Below are 19,579 nucleotides of genomic sequence, written 5' to 3' on the forward strand. Positions count from 1 at the left end.
TTCTAGGATGAGATACATATGATTGTTGCATAACGTTATTGCAATGAATGCAGTTATTGCATTTCTTCATTCCTTTGTATTGTAATGACTCTTTCTTGCTTTTGTTTTTCAGTTCTACTTTTAAGTTCCTGTTCCTTGTATATGCGAAGATTGGTTTTTCTTGGAATATGTTGTGAAAATCCTTGTCTTGTTGTAACAATTCCCAACGTTTCAGTATGATTTTTTTAATGTTTCGGGATTTTGTTGAATACTTGGAAACAAAGACGTTATTAGGCTTAGGAGATTATTTCCTTGTGCTCTTTAGTAAACTTTCGCGACTCAGTTTGTTCACTTTTTCTTCGGCTTTATTGATGCACATAGTAGAGTATCCTCTTTGTTTAAATTTTGTTTTTATCCTCCGCATGTCTTCTTCCTGGGCCTCAGGTGTAGAAAATATTCTTTTGCTTCTCAACATTTGTGAAAAGGGTAAATTCTCTATCAATTGCGGCGAATGAAAACTTCTAAACAGTAATGTGTTGTTCCGGTCAGTTGGTTTGACATACGTTTGTGTATGTATTTTCTTTTCTCTCTGTGTTATTTTCACATCCAAGAAGGATATTTCTTCATTATTTATAGTGTGGGTAAATTTTATCCTTGTATTTTTTATTTTATTTAATTCCAAGATGTTGCTTTCAAGTGTCTCTTTTGCTCCTCTCCAAATCAAAAATATGTTGTCTATAAAATCGACGATACATAAGTAATGAAGTGTTCCATTTTTTATCTGTTAAGATATGTTGCTCTTCAAATTGCGCCATAAATATATTAGCGTACGTTGGTGCTCCTCCAAAACCCATGCTGGTTCCACTGATTTGTAAGAAAAATTTCTCTTCAAAATGAAAATAACTGTGCTGTAAACAAAACAGCAGTAATTCAAGTAAAAAAACGTTATTGACTCCAATGTCCTCTATTTGCAGTAATGCTCATTCAATGGCTTCTATTCCTTCTTTTAATGGTATAGATGTATAGAGTGAGTTGACGTCAATTGTGCAGAATATCCATTGTTGAGTGTCTTCTAATGTTAACATTCCAAGTTGATTGAGAAATTCAGTAGTATCTTTAATATTGGTTTTCCACTGGTTCACAAATATTTGGAGAAAAAAAGTCTATGTATTTGCCTAGAGGCTCAAATATTGATCCTACTCCCGAAACAATAGGTGTGAATGGTGGGTCTTTCAGGTTTTTATGCACCTTGGGGAGCATATATATGTGTGGTCGTCGGAGTTCTACTTCTGAGAGAAATTGTAAAGTTTTTGTTGAAATCCAACCCATAGTGAGGGCGTTATGAAGTATTGTTTCTAGCGTCCTTTTTATTTCATTGGTGGGGTCCATCTCATGTGGTAAATGCGTTGTCTCATCCATCAAGTGTTCCTCAACTTTCCTTCGATAAAATGCAGCATCCATGATTATAAGGGCACCTCCTTTATCTGCTCTTTGAAATTCTAAGTTATCCATTTCTGCTATTTGTTGAAGAGTTTTCCTTTCATGTTTTGAGAAATTAGTTTTGCTTTTAGTTTGAAAGTTTAACTTGTGGAAATCTTGTAAAACTAACTTCTCAAACATATCAATGGTTTTATGTGATGTGGGAGCTGTAAACATGCTCTTAGGTTTAAATTCTATGTATTCCTTCGGGGTTGCTGGTGTGGATTCAGGTAATACATTACTGAAAAAACGGCGTAATCTGATTGTTCTCATGAATTTTAAAAATGCTATTTCAGTCTCTGGTAGGTTTGAATTGTATGTCGGTACAAACGATGTTCCTTTATTCAACACTTCTATTTGCTGTTTGCTTAATTGGATTGAAGAAATGTTTATTACGATGTTTTCCCACTCCTCAAGTATGGTACTTTCTTTTCTTTTTGTTTTTCCTCTCCTGGTTTTTGTACGTTTGTACTTGTTTTTTGTGTTGGTTGATCCGGTGGTTGGGTTGTTTCTTGGTCCTGTAACAAAAAAGGATCTGCTGCTGTTGCTCCCTTTTGTTTTGATTGTTCTTGTTCAGTTGAGATTGCTGGTTCTCTACTTTGAACTGGTGCTCTGGATGCAGCTATATCGCTGTCTGACACAACGCTTTCATTAGATGATGTATACTGTTTCTTTTGCGGTCTTCTTTGAGCATACATCTCTGCCCATGTATATACCTCATTTAAGCGGTAATCTATAGTTTCTCGCTTGAATTTCCTCAATTTTCTCTCTTGTAAGTCTTTTTCATATTGCTCCAGTCTTTTGTTAATGTCCTCAAGGTTTTTGTCCCATTCTTCATTTTCAAATCTTTTTGATAGATCTCTTTGTAGATTGAAAATCTCTTCTTCTAATTCTTTTATGGTCTTTGCTAGCTCTTCTACTATTAAAAGAATTAAATCTAGGGAGCATTTATTGAGCACTGAATACCACTTCTCCATAAATATTTAATTGTGTTGTAATCTGAACAGGAGTGGTTTAATCGCCAATCTTAGTCCTCTGGGAATTCGCTGATGCTTATTGTATTGGATAAGTGTAGTTGCATGCAGACGTTGATTGAGTTCTCTGCGCATAATGAACTCCATGTGTTTCAGTTGTTGTATTGCTGAGCCTTGGTGGGACTCTCAACTTTTTGTGGCCTTGATTAAGCCATAAATTTCTTTTGCTTGATCTTCTGTAAAAACTCTTGTGTTTGCTCTGTTTTCTGTGGTACTTGCTATACTGTCATATGCTTTTTCATTGATGGACATCGGGTATGAACACAGTATTGGCACCAATCCAGCCAGTATCTATGAGACACGTTAGGCACGTAATATAGTTCTTTCAAATCATTGATAAAAACGAGGTAGTGTAATAATTCCGCTTCTCATTCAACTAATGTACAGTGAGAAATTGGGTGTTATTAAAATCCCAAGCGCCAATCTTTCTAGTCAGTATCAGGAATTAATCATCAGCATGATGATTTTTTCATTTACATAGTTACAATTTAACATACGGAAACTTTCATTTCAAACTATCTCTGTGCCCCGACACCGTTCCAACATGGCGTTCAATATGAAGACCTAGATAGAGCCATTAGACAGGAAACACTTTAAATGCAAGCAACGTGTCCTAATCTCTCGAGATTTCGATACGCAAGATTTTTCCAGCAGATCGAGTGACTGATTCAGAAGTGTAAGCTCGGAACGTGAACTTGAGCCGGTAAGCAAATCGAACGCAAATTTGTAGTTAGAATTTGAGAGGCTTTTTACGATCTCACACTTAATAGTAGTAAAACCCTGAATAGAACTTCATGTTAACCCCTCAGGTAGAACACAGAACGGAAGTGGTGACAACGGAGTATGCACCCATTACCCGCAAGCATTTGTAGAAAACGCAACTGAATGCGGTAAGGTACGACCAGCAGAGATTTTTATCTTTGTACTTAAGAGTGATTAGTAATTAGCGCAGTATTACACCAGGTTCATTATTTTCACAGTTCCCGGTACACTTACACATCAGAGTGAAGCATAATCGCAAAGAATACAACAGTGAACGATAAGGTAAAATTTGAAATTACACCAGAACTTGACATCTATTTCGTTTTTGTACAGCAGTGTTTAAGCGTTCATTATTCAGTTCAGTTCTCCACAGAGGGAATTCAGTGTCTCATTAAAAAGAAATTTAAACCATTCCTAACATTAACTCTGTACCGAGTGCAATGATCTTACTTACAGAACATGAAAAGCTTTTCTAAAGCAGTTTTTGTTAAATACTCGTGTAAAACCTGAGGAATAAGATTTAGCATAAGGCAAGCTGCCCCGTATCCATAATGTTTCGTAAAGCAACATAAACAGAACCGCTGCGTTAAAATTCAAAAATCAGATTAGTTAACTCAGAGATGTCTATATCTCATTCTTTCTTCAAAACAATAACTGGGGGATAATGGCCAGTCACCATCAGCTGAGTACCCATAAATCTAGAATGTAATGAACTACAAAACATGAGAGAGAAACTCCACAGTTAAGATGGTTATGCCAGTAGACATGCCAGTATACGTAGCAATGGTGGTTGATTTGAAACTTAAAGTGACCCTTGAGTACATAAGCAAACGTAAAGATGTAAATATTGAGAAGTGAAACAGAAAATGATATACATGTATTTTATTTACAGGAAGGCCCCCGAAGAAGCGACTGGGTCCCGAAATGCATCGGGCCAATTACTCCTCAATCGTCGGTAACAATTGTTATGGGTTGTGTTAATGTGTGAATAGCATCACACCAAAGATGAACTGTATAGGAAATGAATAATACTTGATGTGGTATTAACAAAATGAATAGATAAAGCATGATAAAATAATGTTTGCATCATAGAAATAACATGGTGAATAAAACCAAGAGAAATTAATGAAAAAATTGAGTAAAAATTGTTAATCAATTAAGATCAGCAGTTTAACGAATTTCAGCAGTGCATCAGGTCAGGGAGTAACAGTTGTTTACTACCCGCTCTATCAAGGATCTCAATTTATTAACCCAATGTGCCAACAGGCATGCTCGAATAAAAAGTATGGAAGGTACTCAAACCGGACACTGATGTCTTATTTGTAGCATTTTATAAAACAAAGATTTGTTTTATTCGTGTTCTTTAATGGCCAACAATGTTTCAACACATGCAAATAGCATCTATGGCATTTTTCTTTTAACTTTTCCAAACGAATATGTATTTTAGCTGTTTAGTCACAGTAATACATAGCATAATTTTAATGGCAACACATTTCACCTTCTTCAGCTACTCAATTTGAAGAGAAATTTGTTTGCAATAAGGGGAACAATATGTAAACTTCCGCCAAAATATGCGTAAATCAGTACATATACAACATGATATAGGCCTAGGAAATGAGGTTAACATAAATGCGCTAAACGGATTTATCTCCGTTGAAAATCCTGAATTAAACATTCTCACAGATCAAGTTACGGGATCCTTACCCGAGGTCGCACCATCATTAGCCCGGTTAAATCGACCCATTAACTTATCAAACGCGTACAACCCTGTTCCCACTCAAGCAGACCAAACTTATAACATCATGTAAGAGCAGGTAGTCAGATGTACAGAGTCATCGTATGTTAACCCAGCTGAAAAGGCAAATACAGACACAGACTCCAAAATACTGTGCTCATTAACACCCTGTAGTGCAAGTTTAGTACCTTGGAATATTGCAGGGCTGGTTGATAAAGCCTGTGATATCACCTGGCTGTCTTTTGTCAAACAACATGCGGTGATATGCCTTCAAGAAACATGGCTGGTGGAAACAAATGTTCACATTGAGGGGTATCAAAGCTTTTTCACCCCAGCAGAACCATCGAATAGTGGAAGAGCAAAGGGGGGCCTGGCAACCTACGTTAATTTGGCTCTTACATGTCATAAAGTTAAGCGTCACTCTGGAAACAGAAATATCCAGGTTCTAGAGTTAAAGAGGGGTAAAACCACCCTTACTCTGATTAACTTCTATAACGCAGTAAATGAAAATGGAGACTGTAACATACTGCCCTTGTGTGACTTTCTAAAAGACAATGTGGGGAATTTGCCACGTCAAATGCTGATCGCAGGTGATTTTAACACACATCCATGCGGAAATCCAGGAGTGACTGTTATCGATCAACTGGGATGTAATAGCCTGAAAGGATTCCACTTTGATCATTTGCGGCGTGGAACACAACTAAACACCCTGATGAATGAAAGTAATCTAATTACAGCCATGACCATGGTGGCGGAACAAACTCTTTACCCCGTTCCTACGTACAAAGGCCACACAAATGGGTCATACATAGATCACATTTTATTATCTGCTGACCTTGCCAACACTGTCCTGGACTTCTCCATCCAAATGAACATCTATAGGGATCACAATCCTATTTGCATTAAACTGGGTGGAGGAATCATTGAACAGCGAAAGCCACGTGAAGACCATGGGTCCTTAAAGTGTATAAACGGAAAGCGTCGCCTAAAATGGACTATGGTGAACTGTGAAAATTTGTATACTTCCATTAATAATTTGTGCAGTTCCGAACTCTCTCTATGTGTGTCACTAGTATCATCATCGCAACAAATCTTGGCTGCATTTGAGGGTGTTGCATTAACAGTAGGGTCGTTGTTAATGGTGCCAGTTAAAGGGAATGCTAGCAGTAACCCAAAATGGTTTGACAACTCCTGCTCTAAGGCCAGCCGAGATCTCAAGATGGCCCTGAAAACTAAACCTAGAGACCCGGTTTACATTAAGGCCACGCGTGCCAGGTACAAAAAGTCCCTTGCTATTCGAAAGAAAGAGGTAAAGAAAGGTGTCTGGGAGACCCTTCTAGATCCCAAAACTCTGGGAAATAGTGCCAAGTTTTGGGAAATTATAAATAAACCCTTATTTGACCATCCACGTAATTCCACCCTTGGCAAAAACATTCCAGAGGAAGAGTGGGTTAATTATTTTAGCTCAATTTTTTAAAGTATTGAGTCTCAAGCAGAATATAGTTTTGTTGCACCTAAGGAGAATTTTTTGCTCTTCTCAATAAATGAGGTCGAAAAGGGAATACAAGGGCTAACAAACAATAAGGACCCAGGGCCGGATGGCCTCCCTCCGGACCTATTTAAATCTTGCATATCGCTATGGGCGCCTGTCCTCACCGCTGTACTCAATGCGGCTGTGGTTTCTGGCTGCCCAAAGTCATGGGGGGTGTCCACCATCGTACCCGTGTTCAAGAAAGGAGATCATAATAGCCCCCTCTGCTATAGACCAATATCTTTAATTAACTCTGTGGCAAAGTAGCGGGGGGAGTAATTTTAAACAGGCTAGTTGCATGGGCAGATGAAAATAAAGTAATATCCCCAATTCAATATGGTTTTAGGCCCGGTCACTCTACGATCACTCAGTGTTTGAACCAGTATTTGATCATAGGGAAATACACCATGGCCCGCCAAGGTACAATTCACATGGCGTTCATGGACCTATCGTCGGCTTTCGACTGCGTAAGCCGTAGAAGGCTCTGGGACGCCATGGCCAAAATGGGCGTAGAACAGAACCTAATTAACTTGTTAGCAGATATGCATTCTGGCACGAGAGCAAACGTCCGGTACACACAAGATCTAAAAGTGACAAGAGACTTTGGAGTGTACCGGGGTGTCCGGCAAGGGTGCATCTTAGCCCCGTTCCTCTTCAATCTATACATAAATGACTTGGAAGAGCATCTTTTAAACACAGGAGCAAATTACCCTTATGTTGGACGGAAGGGACTGCCGGTTCTGCTTTATGCGGATGACGTAGTCCTTATATCCAGGACTGCAATTGGCCTCCAAATACTGTTAAATTCCTTTTATGCTTTTATGAAGTCTCGAGGCCTGAGCAATAACAACTCCAAATCTTTTGTAATGAAGGTCGGCCAAGGTAATAAAAAGCCTAATTGCATAAATGTTAACGGGGAAACAATCCCAGTAACAAAAACATTCTCCTGCCTCGGAGTCCTGTTCGACCACCAACTGAACTGGGGACCCACGGTACAGAAGAAAAAGGGAGAGGTAATCCGGGCAAATGCAGCAATATTTGATTTTGCAAGAAAGATGGGCAATAGCCCGGTGGCTGCATTGCTCCAACTTTACCAGGCCAAGAGTGTTGCTATCGCATGCTATGGCAGCGAGATATGGGGGTATGCCTCACTAGGAGCCCTAGAGGTAGCAGAAAACAACTTTTTAAAACAGATATTAAGGGTTCCAAGGGGAACAGCCAACTTTTCTTTACACGAAAAGCTAGGTATGTCATACCTATGCGATAAGGTAGCAGTTAACCCCTTATTGTGTTGGTTAAATTGCTGGTTAAACAGTAACTTACCTCTTACCCAGCACATATTGAGGGAAGCACTAACATGGGAAAATAGGCTTAAGGTTCCCTGGATAAAGTACTTAAGTAAATGCTTTACTGAATTAGGACGCCCCGAACTCTTCTCAATCCTAGAATTCATTACGAAATTGGATGTTATCACTGTGAAGAAGGCTTTTATTTCATCTAGGTATTTGGCTAGGGAGGATGGTGAATTAAAGGAAGGAAGTGTACGGAAACATGTGCTATTAAAAACATCTTTGCTCATGGAACCGTACTTGTCATGGCCCATGTCAAGTTATGATCGTTTTCTGCTGACGAGGTTTCGCCTGGACTTTTTTCACTTATTACTGGCCGTGCCTAAGGGGACCCACCGCAGTCAAGTGTTGCCGGCTTGCGGCTACGACGAAAAGTCTCCTCAAGAGCTGGCACACTTTCTCTTTATCTGCCCCTTTTATATTGTACCACGAAGGCTATACTTAAAACCTTGCCTCAAAAAATTGAAATTTACACAAATCAGACCAGCACTTTACTACCTCCAGCTGCTAAGTTGTGACTGCACCCTATTTGTATGCAGCTTTTTAAAATCAGCACTTAAATTTAGGGAAAGCATGGAGGGGTATAAGTGCCACTGATAGATATATTCTTAGTTAACAATAACTTTTTACATTTTTTTAGTACTTCTTTTATATTTTTACAATATATTCTGCTTGTAACTTCCTTGCTCTATGTTGTTTTTAAAATGTTCTTGTATGTCTGAGCTAATATATGTTTAATGAAATATACTTTTATGGTTGTTATTACAAATAACCGAATAAAGTTATTTGACTTGATTTGACTTAACAGTACTTTGACTGTCTTATGCTTCACTTCCTCAACCTAATAATGTACTAGAAGAATTTCCAGAATTTTTAATGCTTATTTTAGTTCTAGACTAATGTGCGTTTCTCATTCAAAGCACACTTTTAACTGTTCAAAACCCGTTGGTCACTTGCACCAAGAACAGAATCTTGATGCTAAATAGCCTATTGCAAATGTGATCGGTGCTTGTTTTGAAGGTGGGTAGTTGGTGGAGATAATTTTTTATTGGGCACAGAGGAAAAGGAAGAGGGAGGAAACCCGGGAACATGCACAGTGCAGCTTTACAAACAGAGCTTTAAAGAGAAAATAAGGCCTTGGCCGCTGTACCCATGGACTTATTCATGTGGCATTTTCTTTGTAATGCATTTCTCCCCAGAGTAAAAAAAATGCCTTCCACAGACAGAATGTATAGCACTGCCTTTGTGACATCTTGAGGTGGACACAACTCTTGAGATGCAACCTCCAGAACTGGACACTCTACGCATTAGGCAATCTTCACACAATATGCCAAATTTAGCATCTCACACAAGTATCAGTATTCCTTATATGGCATCGATCATTAGGCTTTCAAAACTGACCATATTATACTGTAGCTGACCTCCACGACAGTACACAATATTCTATATGTGTCTTCTAAAAGGTAAGCTCTCACAAACTGACCCACAATTCCATATATTGCTTCTTAAACGAGACACAACGTTCCAGATATGGCCCATAGACCTGGGCTCAATATGCCAGGTGAGAATTGCAAAACTATACATATGTAGGTAGTCTCCAGAACTAGGCACTGCATTCTTGTTGAGGCCACCAGATGTGAACACAATACTCCAGCTTAGGCGTGTATTAGTAAAAGCAATATTCCAGTTGTGGCCTGTAGAACTAGGCAAGGTATTCTAGATAAAGACTCTAAAATAAGAAGCAGTGCTGCTATAGGTAAGGAATTAAGAACTGGATACCATACTCCAGAGGAGTCTTCCACAGCTAGACACAACACACTCTAGATGTAGCTTTCAGTACCGACCACATGAAGAGAGTTGTTACCTTTATGACTGTTCATAACCAGCATTTGCAATGCAATAGGTCTCACATTTACTCGAGTTTGAGCAATTAACATTACAAATAACAATGCATTTATTTTGGTTTTTGTTTTTAAAACATAAATAAAAGGCATTGTCATTTACAATGCCAATAGCTTAAACTTGCGTAAATGCGAGACCTATTGCATGGCATACATTTTTTTTAAATATCGTCCCCCCAGGGCCCTCATAATCTTTCAATTACTGATGTATGCACCAGACGGAAGAACAACAACAAATCGTGTATCCACAAGCACATGAATAAATAAATAGAATTAAAACACCATTCCTCCGATTGACATGAAACTTTGGGAAGTTGTTGAGTACACTCCCGCGAAGGTTTCTGGCATAAATTTATTTTAAATATTGGCCCCCAGGACCCTCATAATCTTTCGAATACTGATGTACGCACAAGACGGAAAAACAAAAAATCGTGTATCCACAAGCACTCAAATAAAAAAACAGAATTAAAACAGCATTCATCCGATTGCCAGGAAACTTTGGGAAGTTGTTGAGTACACTCCCGCGAAGGTTTCTGGCATACATTTTTTTTAAATATCGGCCTCCCAGGGCCCTCATAAGCTTTTGAATACTGATGTACGCATCAGACGGAAAAACAAAAAAAGTGTATCCACAAGCACTCGAATAAATAAATAGAATTCAAACAACACTTTGAAATGTTTTCCATATTAAAATGAATAAGTTTCAATAAAAATGACACAATGTAAATTGAATGTTATAACGAGTTTCCTTGTATTTCCTTTCTTTGGAGATCGCAGCAACGCGCAACGGGTAAGGTAGTCTATATATATATAAACAAATGTATGTCTGCCTGTCTGTCTGTTTGTCCTTTATGCATTACTACACCTGTCATCCGATCGCCATGAAACTTTGGGAAGTTGTTGAGTACACTCCCGCGTTGTTCGAATACAAACCGATCAAGCCCGTTCTTCTCAAACGAACGAGCATCGAGAATCGCCCCGAAGGTTAATTCCTCTAATGTAACCCGGAGCGCGTTGAGGGGCCGGAGAAGCTGCCCAAACATGTCGAATCAGTCTTCGTTGTGCCGAGACGGAGTGTTGGCGAGACAGTGCGGGATCGGGAATGAACCAGAGTCGTGATGGGGGAGCAAGGTATGAGCATGTAAGCAATGTGCTCTCGCGCTCGTGTTCAAAAGTATATCTGAGCAGCAGCAACATTCCTTTCTTATGAGATCGCAGGAACGCGCGACGGGTAAGCTAGTTTTTTAATAAGAAATACCCAAGATTCTAACTTGCTCCACAGTCAACCACCTGTAACCCATGGCAGAGTAAGGCAGCACAATTCCTGCTGCATATAACATCTGTGTTTACATTATTCAGGCACCATGGGCCCTGTGTACGCTTACGGGATGCAACGCAAAGTGTATATTGCTCTTCTTCAAGCATTTGTTCTCATAATGACCACATTGATCTGTCCAGAACCTTGTAAGACATAAGCTACTTTTTCGGGCACTGACCCTACTTTTAGAGGAAATATATTTTGTAGGAGACCAAGTATCTCAAAGTTAAAAAAGACAATAATCTGAAGACACCTTATAAGGAAAATAAAGCTGTGACTCGAATATATGTTGTATCAAACTACTCAGGCACCACTTCCACTGTGCAATCTACTGAATAATACTATGATCTGCCCCTCGACAAGAGATATTGAATATCTTATACCCTTCCACTAATCCTTAAAGACCACACTGTTTCTAACACAAGGGGCCAATATTACCTGTTTAGTTAGGGGAATTCCAGTGTAACCTGCAAGACATCAAAGCATAACTATGAAGGGTTGCAAGTTGAGTTGGAAGGATCTGAAAAAGGGTCTCAGACGCCGGCCGCAGCCAGAATTTGGAATATATAAAAACATCTCTCCGTAAGAGTGAGTCGAAGTCTGGTGACAGATCCAACGACCCCAGAATTATCATTTGGATAATGTCAGCTGAAAGTCCCCAGTGACAGACTACAACAAGACTGATAGCTTGCTGTGATCGATGTACCGAATTATCGGTGCTGAGTCACAAGTCTAAATGCATATGGTTTAAGGTGCAACTAAACAGTAGCTTAAATAACTGGGGCCCACTGCATTGTTTTTGTTTTCTCTGGTACATGCATCTCTATACTCGCTGTATCAATGGTTGATTTGTGTCTGGCAAACAAACAGAAGACCAATTTTACCACACACTTTACAAGCTCATATCCAGTGTGATTCTGCTCTTTAATGGGACATGCGGGTTGGGATGATGTGTATAGGTGCAATCTGCTTGTTTGAAGCACCGGACACACACATATACACGCACACACACAAACACACACACACAAAACCCGTGACGGCCGAGAGCCACAAAAAAATGAGAAAAACACACATTGTATTTTGCATGATATCAGCTAGTCTCAGCACCTACTTGCTTCCAGCAAATATTCCACTGCTCATTAATACTACCATCGCTGGTACCTGTTGAACCGCCAAACCACAGCATTTGAATCAAACCATTATTAACATGCGTGGACTTACTCCATCCACCTTGTTGTATCAGTGATAGGATTCTTGCTACCGATTGCCTTCCAAAAATTCCCTTCTACCCTAATCATTTTCAGACAGTAGAGTTAAAAGGGGAATTATGTATAAAAGGGGAATTATTAGATAGTTGCAGCTGAAGCCGCCAGCATCTATAGTCAGGCGACAATTGCCAAGCCAGGAACCCACCAGATGCTTTGGAAACTTATTAGTGGCAACATGCATGTGCCAGCCACCACCTCTCCAGCTAATGTGGTAGTGGTACCTAAATGAAGCTGGCTCGGAGGTTCCGGGGCCCATACTGAAAGAATATTTGAGGATCGTGTTGGTGTTAAATGAATTTTATAACCATGTCAAGAAAAGCTGTGCAAGTGGACTGGGAGCCCTGAGACAAATTCTTCAGGAGGTATAAATGTGGAATCCCATCCTCGTCACCACTAATGTGTTTCCTTCAGTAAAGTTAATCAATAAAAGGCATTGCCATTTACAGTGCCAATAGCTCAAACTCGCGTAAAGGCGAGACCTATTGCATTGCAAATGCTTGTTATTATTACAAATGACTTCTCTTCAATAATGCTCTTTCTAGTGGGTCCTCTGTCTAGCCATAGACTCCTCACCGGGCGCCAGACTGGAGCTGGGAACTCTTTTCATCAGCAGTGCTGCCGCATGCCAATAAAATGCCAATAAGATTTTGTGATTCTTTCTGGCGCCTGGGAGGTGGGTAATCGGTAGTTACTCCATCGGTAGTTACTCCATCCGAACCAGCCTGACTGATTTAGTAGTAATGGATGTAGCAGTGTCGTCCCCCCCTTCCCCTCCCCCCCCCCCCCCCAGTAAGTCTTCCTTAATGCAAGCTGCTTTTTCGCTCAGAAAAACTATGCGAGGCCATGCAAAGGTGCAGGCTCCTGGCCCCCACCAGATCCCTACAAACGCTCCTAATACATATGCCTGGTGACTAGTAGAAAGTTAAGGCCTGGTCCTGCATCGACACTCAAAGTGAGGCATGTGCAGTAAGACCGGACTGGCAGTGACTGAGTTCTCAAGCGCTCTGTTACATGATACGAAGGGAGGTGGAGGGTTTCAGGTGGTTATTATGCGCCTTCCCTAGAACAGGTCACAGTAGCTAATGAGGGTGGGTGGTGGGGTTATAAGAGCGCAGGGTAAGGGTAGTGAGATGTAGTGAATACTTCAGAAGTACACATACACTCAGTGGGGTAGCAAGTACTTTGGCCGCCTGTGTCGATCCCAGTGTTTGCCGCGCGCTGCCTCTGAACTAAGGGAATGACTCCTCTTCAGACAAAAAGTGGTAAATGTATGTATGATGATAGTACCACCTTCCAACAACAGTGGTGCCCGAATTCAGTAAAGTCTCGGACAGACGAGTATTCCTAATAGGCGAGCAAACAGACTGGAGGGGGGGGGGGGTGTTGAAGAGAGGATCAGTCAGTGGCGCTTGCTCGGTATGAATATCCATATAAATGAACACCTTTGATTTTACACCAGCTCTGTCTAATTTAGTTTATCAAGCCTCTATTGTGCAGAGCTTCTGATTATATCCGGTACACTGTCCTACAGTGATTCCGGATATATTCATTGTTGGATCTTAGCCTTGAAAAAGTCCTGCTGGACGAAATACGTGTTGGCTGCCAGTGTGTTTTTGTATGTGGACACTTGAGATCAAGAAAGAAAATAAAAGAATAAGAAATATTTGATGGACTCACTCTGTCTTCTACAACACTATTTGACCTTACATTGTATTGAGTCTTACCCTGTGTGCCTCGGCATTTGAGTTAGTTTTATATTGCCATGTAATGGAGTTAATTTTAGAATCAAAGAATAAGCAATTCTTTTCACAGGACAGAGTGCAGTCACAGAGCATAGGACCTTAGGTTACAGGAATTTGAAAGGCTTTTGGGGACTGGACAACCGGACAAGGTTTGTGTTAACGTAGTTGCGATCTCATCATTTTTAGTTGATATATGGTTTGGTAGGGTAGCACAATTACCAAGGATGAATTCTGTCACTAGAAAGGTCAAATGTTTACTTACTTCTATCCAGCTCTAAAATCCCTAAACTGCCTTCCAGTGGCGAAACGATGCATTCTAAGAAGGTCAGATTTGGCACAGAAAGACCCTCTCCATAACAATCTGCTACACTTAGGACGCAAAGTGAACACCCTAGGTAAAACAAAAATTCAAGGAACTAAGTACCAAACTTTAAGAAATACATTAATATCGGGGAATCTTACTATGGTGTCGCACCAAGAATCTAGAACAGCATTCTTTGAGCACGGAGACCATCGTCTTACAATGCCTTCAAAAAAGTGATGCAGGCGGTCCTACCAGACCGCAAACTCCATTGAAAGAGGAATATTCTCTCAACCTCAACTCACTCTATCAATATTTAACAAAGACAAGCGTGCTTAAAGACTCACACAATAGTCAGATAGACATCCCTGGTGAAATGAAACATTCTTGAAAGCTTGATTTTACAACAACTCTCAACTTCTATTTATGATTATGTGTTACATAAATGTGTTGTTGGTTGAAAAACATCCACTGCATTCACGTCTACACCTACTGTAACTTCACTATTGTAAACTGTTTTACCCCGGTGTGTCATCGCTTGTTACTTAATTGACGCATGTAAGCATTTTTATAACGTGCTCTGATGTCGACAATAGAGTGGTAAAGGAAATATAAAACTTTATTTTTAAAGTAAATAATCTGAAACCTTTGTGTGTTATAGGAAGTGCACAAGTAATAATGATACACTAGAACACGACACCTAGCTCTGTCCAAAATGTGTTATTCATTCAAGATTTCCAATGTCTGTGTAGGAATTTAGTAGTCAAAGACCAGATGCAGAAGGCGTATCGAAAACTATATTTAAAAAACAGAGCAAGTACTATACTTCGGCTGCATTATTTGGGGTATTCTACCCCCTCGGGCTTTCTCTCTCACCCCCGCATAGTGCCAGGAGGCCCCGATGCTGCCTGCAGGAGACTGGGCCTCCTTGACTCGTGCTCTAAAGCGCCTCTGCATTCCCGCACTCTGGCAAAGGGCCGGCTTATCATGTGCCCATCAGCACCAGGAAGAGGTACGGCAGGGTCACCCCACCTACCTAGGCTTGATGAAAGAAAGCTGAAGTAATTTGGTCCTGCTCCACTAATCTTGACTGTTTCCTGGCAGTACTCTGGACGGTTGATATCTGAATCCATATTAATGATATGAGAAAATATGATATCTGGGCCTAGTAATCACTCCTTTACCCCATATCCATACGGCCATTTGAGCTCGACCACAACTTGGGAGAGACTTGTGCTGTTTTAACAACACTGCTTGGACAGTGTCCGTTTTTATGGACTTAACAGGTAACCAAAATACGTGTTAGGAGGAACGCTTGCTTATGCTTTTGTCGTTTACTTTTGAGGTCTCACTTGTGTGCATCACTTGTATATTGTGGTTTCCTGTAGTCGCTAGCCTTAGCACTTTGAGAAAGAACCATAGGCAAAAGGAAAGTGGAATCTACCAATGTAAGGAACAAGCGTCCCAAGACAATTAATACAATTTTATAATTTTTACCAATACGGTGGGCGTACTCACAGAGGAAATCTCAAATGTAAACAAACAACTTATTGAAAGTCAGCAGGCATCAGGATTTCCCTCAGGTACCCCTCTCACCTCTGAGAGCATGTACCGTTAACAATACAGGCACGGTCACACCCGCTCATTCACAAGCTCCTGACAAATCCCAACTTCATCCTGCCACAGCGAACTAAATTAACACTTCCTCTACCAACCATCCTGTTGTGCAGGTTTGGCAAAATTCATCAGGGGGTGAGGCCAAAAATAACTAGATGACTACCAACACCAATCCATAGTCCTCCTAAAGACATGGGGAAAGGGGAGGAGGGGAAAAAAAGAGTAAATCAACGGTGGTTCACGATAAATGTATTTTTCAGGAATGCATACTTAGAATAGAAAACAATGTTGTTAAAATGCTAAATGCCCTTGTACATAGGGTATTTGATTTGGAAGGCTTGGGCAGAACCTATGGCAAAAAGGTGGGTTTGCTGCGTGCTAGCCCAGTTGGTGCTTTTGAAACCGACTGGCCCCCTTCAGCATACCCTTCTACTGTCCCTACACCTTTCCTGTGTGGAACTAACCTGGCAATAGCAAACAAATTGCACTCACTAGCACACATTAAGGGGTTTAGTTCAGAAGCATAGAGCAACTTTACTGTCAGTCATCCAGAGCCACTATTCCTTCTGCACCAGTCCTCTTGCCCTCGATACACACCAGTGGAAAGGCGGAGTTTTCCTCTCGAAAAGCCACAAAAGACAGTATGAATTAAGTGAGGGGAGGAAAAAGGCTCAAATGACAAAACTAAAACCAATTTGGCTCCTAACTCCCAATAAGACATTCAACTACCCCCAGCATGTACCCTGTATATCATGCTCCTTGCTCATGTACTGCTCCTGAAACAAAACGAAAAGCAATGACATAACCAAACAAAAAACAAAGTGGTCCATTGGCTCATAGGTAGAGTCCCAAATCTCCACACACAGAAGTTGTTTGAAGAAATAATTATGATCAGGTGAGTAGGATAGATTAGGAATACTCCAAGGTAAGGGATGGGGCCTGTATGGCAATTAACTGATCCAATTCCATCAGAGCAGGATCTATTCTGAGAGACTTTTCATCTATACTCTATTCCTCTAGTTCAACCCACAACTGCCTGCGTTGAGAAATCTCGTCGGGAGGTGGTCCGGAGTAAGAATTTCTCACTCTCCAACTTAACTTTGGCTAACGTGAGCAAGGAAAAATCTTCACACGCTACGTGGATTGGCAAAAGCTCTGCCAACTCCACAAAAGTGCGGCATTCCAAGCCCTACCTAATTATTTACCCTATCATACAACACAATTCCAACAGTTACATCACACTACGTCTTTATAATAACATACTTCTACTGTTCTTGGTAATTAACCAATTTATTTGTCTTCAATGTATCGACTTCAGAAAGATAACAGCCTGAGTTGGCTCTGTTGGAATGCAAACTTATCTGCAGAAATCTAATGGATTTCAGACATGCATTTCTTGCCTTTAAAATGTGCCCTCAGATAAGCAAAGAACTTTGTGGATTTGAGGAAGGTCAATTTACTATTCTAACCAGTCCCAGAATATCAGGAAAGAGTGCAACTTTCCCAATAAATGGCCCAGAAGCCCCATTTACTATTGTGATCTAGTCCTGGAATATTATGGCCACCCGTAACTGCCTGCGTTGACAAAGCTCGTCTGGAGGTTGTCCGGAGTAAGAATTTCTCACTCTCCAACTTAACTTTGGCAAGCGCGAGCCAGGAAAGAACTTCACACGCTATGTAGATTGGGAAAAGCTCTGCAAACTCCACAAGCAGAGTGGAATTCCAAGCCAGACCTAATTATTTGCCCTATCATTCTACACAAATCCAACAGTTACATCCATCTACGTTTTTATAACAACATACTTCTACTGTTCTTGGTAATTAACTCATTTATTTGTCCTCAATGTATCAACTTCAGAAAGATAACAGCCTGCGTTGGCTCTTTTGGAATGCAAACTTATCTGCAGATTTCTAATGGATTTCAGACATGCTTTTCTTGTCTTTAAAATGTGCCCTCAGATCAGCAAAGAGTTATGTAGACTCCAGGAAGGTCAATTTACTATTCTAACCAATTCCAGAATATCAGTGAAAAATGCAGCTTTCCCAATAAATGGCCCAGAAGCCCCATTTACTATTGCAATCTAGTCCTGGAATATTACGGAGAAAGTTAAAAATATCCAAAATATGTTGTGGGTTGAAATATTATTCACTGCCAGTGAAAGCTGTCTTATGGCACCTTTGAAGCAAAAATCTAGAAAAACAATTCTACTTGCAAGAGTTTAACTCACTGGTCTATATTACCAGCTTACTATGTCGTCTTTATTAATGTGATCATCCGAAAGGAAGCCTGCCTACACCCCCTCATGTCTTGTAAGAAACACAGTCACACACGATTTCTTGTATGGCATTCCATCTCACTCTTCCCATTAGCAAATTCTTGCACGTTTTCTGTCCTCACACTTCCCCATACAATAGAACACAAATTCAAGGTTGTCTTGTTTCCCAACTTTTTCCCCACATTAGAGCCCTTTCTGCTTCCCTACAGCAGAGCACTGCAACTTTGCACATATAGATATTTTCTTCCACACAGTTTCTCTCTCACCACTGTAGGACTGGCCATCAAACTCAGTCCTGGCAACACTTTTCAAAAGTCTTGTGGGAATATCGAGAACGATTATTGAGGTCTGCCGCTAGAATGTTGTTATTGGGGAATGCTTGGGCCATGACAGCCCACCATGCTCACAAAGCATACTTGTCAAATCCCCTGCATTTGGCGGGTATCACTGACTATTTACTATTGGCAAAACACCTACAATAGGATTAAAAAGTCACCCATTTGTTTAACCTATAAAAGGCTCCAAAAAGAGTTCAGTCCCCATTGACCATAGGGAGATCACGCTCTTAAAACATCTGACCACCGCATTTTTTAGGCAAGAGATTGACAGTATGTGAAAGAAGTCCCCTAACTTGCATCCTATGGGGAAATGACAGAGTGGAAGAATTGCAATGCAGTCCTGTCTCTCCCCTGCATTAACACAGTGAAGGACCCTCCCCACATTCTTTCATCTATGATTTCCCTCTTCGTGCCCTCTCTTCCCACGCCCTTCCCCTAGGGATAGCTAAATGTTCTCCCTTTACCCTGCCCATGTCCTATCTGTGCCAGCCTCTCCTTTAAATGCCCACACTAGCACTCTGCGACCTTTCTGATTGCATGCCCTCTCCGGCTCTACCTGCCCCTCCCTCCTCACCTGCTGCCGCTGCTCCCTGCACACTGCGTTCATGCATTCATGCCTGTCAAGGTCCTGCCTCGGTACCAGGCATCAGCCCCGGCTGCCAAAACAGCAGGAGTACACACCGGAAACAGCCGTAGGAGGAAGCCCTACCAGAGGGGAACCCTGTCAGGCCACTTCCGGCTAACACGGCGGCCATCTTGGAGTGTCAAGGCTCTCCGGCAGTCTTCAGACCTCAGTCATATGCGGCGCCCAGCTTGGAGTGTCTATACCCACCGGCAATGTTAGATTTCGACTGCCAGAAGGTGCTGCTCTGAGGGCTTATCTCAAAACTAAAACAGGAATGGCGCAGTGTTTAGACTTCACTCATTCGGCGGCCACCTCTCGGAGTCA

General features: G+C 40.9%; 1 protein-coding gene across 1 annotated transcript in view; it reads right to left on the reverse strand.

The window, feature by feature from the left end:
• Nucleotides 1-19,338, reverse strand: part of EXT2 (exostosin glycosyltransferase 2) — a 305,577-nt gene extending 286,239 nt beyond the window's left edge. The window contains exon 1 of the mRNA XM_078684358.1: nt 19,205-19,338. Within this exon, the coding sequence (XP_078540484.1) occupies nt 19,205-19,237 (33 nt within the window). The 5' untranslated portion in view covers nt 19,238-19,338. The remainder of the gene's footprint in view (nt 1-19,204) is intronic.
• Nucleotides 19,339-19,579: the final 241 nt, after the last annotated feature.

Source organism: Lissotriton helveticus, chromosome 3_2 (genome assembly GCF_964261635.1).
Source record: "Lissotriton helveticus chromosome 3_2, aLisHel1.1, whole genome shotgun sequence".
Lineage (NCBI taxonomy): Eukaryota > Metazoa > Chordata > Amphibia > Caudata > Salamandridae > Lissotriton > Lissotriton helveticus.